The 4,261-nt window shown below is 38.2% G+C and overlaps 1 protein-coding gene across 1 annotated transcript; it reads left to right on the forward strand.

The window, feature by feature from the left end:
• The first annotated feature begins 2,296 nt into the window (after positions 1 to 2,296).
• LOC145958029 (uncharacterized) lies at positions 2,297 to 4,054 on the forward strand. The gene is made up of 3 exons (XM_083074481.1): positions 2,297 to 3,135; positions 3,247 to 3,336; positions 3,577 to 4,054. The coding sequence occupies exons 1-3, from the start codon at positions 2,297 to 2,299 to the stop codon at positions 4,052 to 4,054; spliced, it is 1,407 nt and encodes a 468-aa protein (XP_082930607.1).
• The last annotated feature ends 207 nt before the right edge of the window (positions 4,055 to 4,261 follow it).

Genomic DNA, 4,261 nt, shown 5'->3' on the forward strand with positions numbered 1-4,261 from the left:
CTAGAAGAGAATCATCAACTTCTCCTATGTATCTACCTGGCTTTACCCCAATCCCATCACAACCATTAACTCTACATCTTAATAGAACCAGCCAACAAGTTGATCCTCCAGAGGTTCAATGGCCATCATATGGCCTTTCGCTCAACTACACACCTCCAACAATCATGGACCCTCTGGATAAACACCAACTATTGGTGAATCAGCCGCCTACGTAAATGCAACCTACCCAATCTGGGGTTTCACCCATGAATGTTGCCTCTTATAAACATTAAGTTCCCTATCAACCCCAAAATACCGATTTTATCAACCAAGGTAATCCTCATCAAACTTCTGGGGGATCTCAACCAACCTCTGGAATTGAGCAAGTTCACTCTAGCGAGAAGTTACAAATGCTAGAAGAAAGGCTACAGGTTGTGGAAGGAGGTAGTTATGATATCAGTGAAGCTATCTATCTTTTTTTAGTTCTAGATATAGAGTTCCCCCCAAAGTTCAAAGTACCTGAATTTGATAAATACAAAGGAACAAGTTGTCCAAAGAAACATATGACCATGTATTGTAGAAAGATGGTAGCATATGCTCGCAATGATAAGTTGCTTATTCATTGTTTTCAGGATTCTTTAATTGGGGCAGCTTTGAATTGGTATATGCATCTTGAACGGGCTTATATCCGCTCATGGAAGGATTTAGCTGATACTTTCCTTAAATAATATAAATATAATATTGACATGGTTCCAGATAGATTTGAACTAGACAGCATGTCTAAAAAAGATGGTGAAATGTTTAAGGAATATGCTTAGAGGTGGAGAGAAGTGGCAGCACAAGTGGAACCTCCTTTGTCTGCTAAAGAAATAGTAGCCATGTTTATTAATACTTTAGGAGTACCGTTCTACGATAAGATGATTAGAAATATTTTATCAAATTTCTCTGATATAGTCATCATTGGGGAAAGGATTGAGAATGACATGAGGAGTGGGAAGATTGTGGTTGAACCTGTTGGAATAGCTGGTTCAAGAAAATTTACAAGTGGTGTAGGAAAGAAAAAGGAAGGAGATACAAACACAGTGACATTCAACTCTCCTAGGATACCTAACAACAAGCCTCCTCATTTCTATACCCCTCACATGGCCTACCCAAATATTATCGCCATCTCACCATATCCTCACCAACATATCCATCAAGCTCTGCAAGCTTCACCCGTAACACCTACCACACGACCACCTAAATCTACCTAACCATGGAACCAAAATCCTAGTCATACAAGGTCACAAAACACCAAAACCGATTGAGTTTAATCCTATCCCTATGTCCTATACTGAGTTGTTCCCTCTCCTACTATAAAATTCATTAGTAGTACCTTGCCCAATGAAGCCCATAGAACCACCATATCCCAGGGGATACAATGCTAATTCCAAATGGGACTATCATACGGGAGCTATTGGTCACTCCCTCGAGAATTGTAGAGCTTTGAAATTTAAGGTACAAAGTTTGATTAAGGCTGGGTGGTTAAACTTTAAAGAGGATAATCCTAATATCAGAAACAATCCTCTACCAGGGCATGAAGGGCCTATAGTTAATTCTATTGAGGAGAATAAAGAACAAATTATGATAAGGAGGGTGAAGGATGTAAAAACCCCCTTAAACCTCATTTTTTAGGAGATGTGTAAGTTTGGGTTGTTGGAAAAAAGTCATGGTAAAGATGAGGGGTGTGAATTTCATCCTGGTAAGAGTCATAAGATTGATGAATGTGACAACTTAACAAATTCTACAAGATTTAATGGATAAACAACTTATACAGGTCGGCTATTTTGGAAGTCATGTGTGGGTTATGGATTCAAATGTAAGTTTCCGAAAAACCCTGGTTGTCCATTATACCAAGGGTAAGAACATTTTGAATGTTAACAGACCAAAGCCTATCACAATACAAGCACCAAGAGCTTTTCCCTACAAGGATAATAGAGTAGTACCATGGAGATATGGTGCAAAAGTTTGCATTGATGCCTCTAAAGAAGGACTAGAAACCACCATCACAAATGTCGCTGGGGTTGGTGGAATGACTCGAAGTGGTCGAATTTAGGCTCTTGAAGAGTTGAGAATCAAACAAGCTAAAGAGGTAGAAAAAAGTCATGAGAAAGGAAAGGAAGTGTTGGATGAAAGAATAAACAAAGAGCAAGAAGAGGAGAAGAAGGAAGTCTCTGACGAAGAGGCATATGAGTTTCTAAAACTCATACGACAAAGTGAGTACACAGTGACTGATCAGTTAAACTGAATCCCTGCCAGAATATCACTTTTTTCGCTGATGATGAATTCAGAACCCCATAAAAGAATATTGTTGAAGATATTGAATGAAACGTATGTCATTCATGACATTTATGAGGAGAAATTTGAAGGTATTGTTGGAAATATCACTGCCAATAACTACCTTACCTTTACTGATGATGAGATACCGGAGGAAGGAGCAGGGCACAATAAAGCTTTGCATATATTGGTAAAATGCATGGACCATATCTTGGCGAGAGTTTTGGTTGACAATGGTTCTTCGTTGAATGTGATGCCAAGGGTAACATTGGCAAAACTTCCTTATGATGGATCATACATTAAGCCAAGCACTATGATAGTGAAAGCTTTTGATGGGTCTCTTAGAGAAGTGATCGGCGAGATAAACTTACCTATCCAAATTGGTCCTGTTACTTTTAAGGTAGTATTTCATCTAATGGACATTGTGCCAGCTTACAATTGCCTTTTGGGAAGACCTTGGATTCATTGTGAAAGGGTTGTACCCTCCACACTTCACCAAAAGTTGAAATTTATTGTGGATGACAAGTTAATCATTTTATTGGCTGAAGAAGACCTATTGGTTAGTAAACCTTCATCCACTCCTTATATTGAAGTTGCTGAAGAAGCTTTGGAGACTTCATTTCAGGGGCTCGAAATTGCAAATGTAAGTTATGGAAAGAACATCCTGAAGCCACAACCATCTGGTGCTTCCACGATGGTAGCTAAAATCATGTTAGGGAGTAGATATCAATATGGTTGCAGACTGGGAAGAGATGCACAAGGACTAAGTCAATTGCCCGAATCGATAGATAATAAAGATCGATTTGGTTTGGGCTACAGACCCTCAAAGGATAATAAATGGTGAGTTGTGTATGATAAAAGAGAAAGGAGGCTAGCCAGGTTGAAAAATACGGAGGCAAAAATTGATGGGGTCCCTATCTGTGATCTATAAGAAAGCTTTTGGAGTGCTAGGTTCGAGTTTCCAAACTCAATAACTATTGTTGAGCAAGACTTTCGTGAGGACGAACATGCTAGTCTGGTTCACGCTTGTCCACTGAACATGTAGCTTAATAATTGGGAGTTTATCAAGCTGCCTATGGTTTTTAATTCAGATTAAAAGTAATTTTCTTGTAATGCTAATCTTATTGCTCTGCCCAAGGCTTTAAGATTTATTTCTTTGAATAAGGGCTCATGTATTTCCTTTTAATATTAAATAAAATTCATTCATTCTTCCTTCACCTCTTGACTCTTCCTTTCTCTTTAATTTCTTTATCAATCTTATCCTAACTTTAAATAATGCAGATTTGAGAAAAATGTGTTTGAAAGTGACAGTGCTAGTGTGGCATCAAATAATTTTGATTGTCTCGTTAATCAGACTTGTGAGGAAATAGAGGATGATTTAGAGCCTTCCCCTGAGTTATTAAGATTAGTGGAACAAGAGGTCAAAGAGATTCAACCACATGAAGATCTGACTGAGACAATGAATTTGAGTGACGAAGAGGAAAAGAAAGAAGTTAAGATTGGCACACTCATAAGAGAAACTGAACGTAAGAAGTTGATAAGGCTTTTACATGATTACAAGGATGTCTTCGCTTGGTTGTATCAAGATATGCCAGGGCTTGATACTAGCATAGTGGAACATAAGCTACCGTTGAAGTCAGAATGTCCTCCTGTTAAACAAAAGTTGAGACAAATGAAACCAGAATTATCTTTGATGATTAAAGAAGAGGTCAAAAAGCAATTTGATGCAGGATTTCTAGCGGTTGCCAAATATCCATGATGGGTTGCTAATATAGTACCAGTTCCTTAAGAAAGATAGGAAAGTTTGGATGTGTGTGGATTACTAAGATTTAAATAGAGCCAGCCCAAAGGATGATTTTTCACTACCTCATATTGATGTGCTAGTAGATAACATAGCGCAACATTCATTCTTTTCTTTCATGGATGGATACTCAGGATATAACCAAATCAAGATGGCTGAGGAGGA

This window comes from Cajanus cajan, chromosome 5, assembly GCF_000230855.2.
Source record: "Cajanus cajan strain Asha chromosome 5, NIPB_CcT2T_4, whole genome shotgun sequence".
NCBI classification, from domain to species: Eukaryota; Viridiplantae; Streptophyta; class Magnoliopsida; order Fabales; family Fabaceae; genus Cajanus; species Cajanus cajan.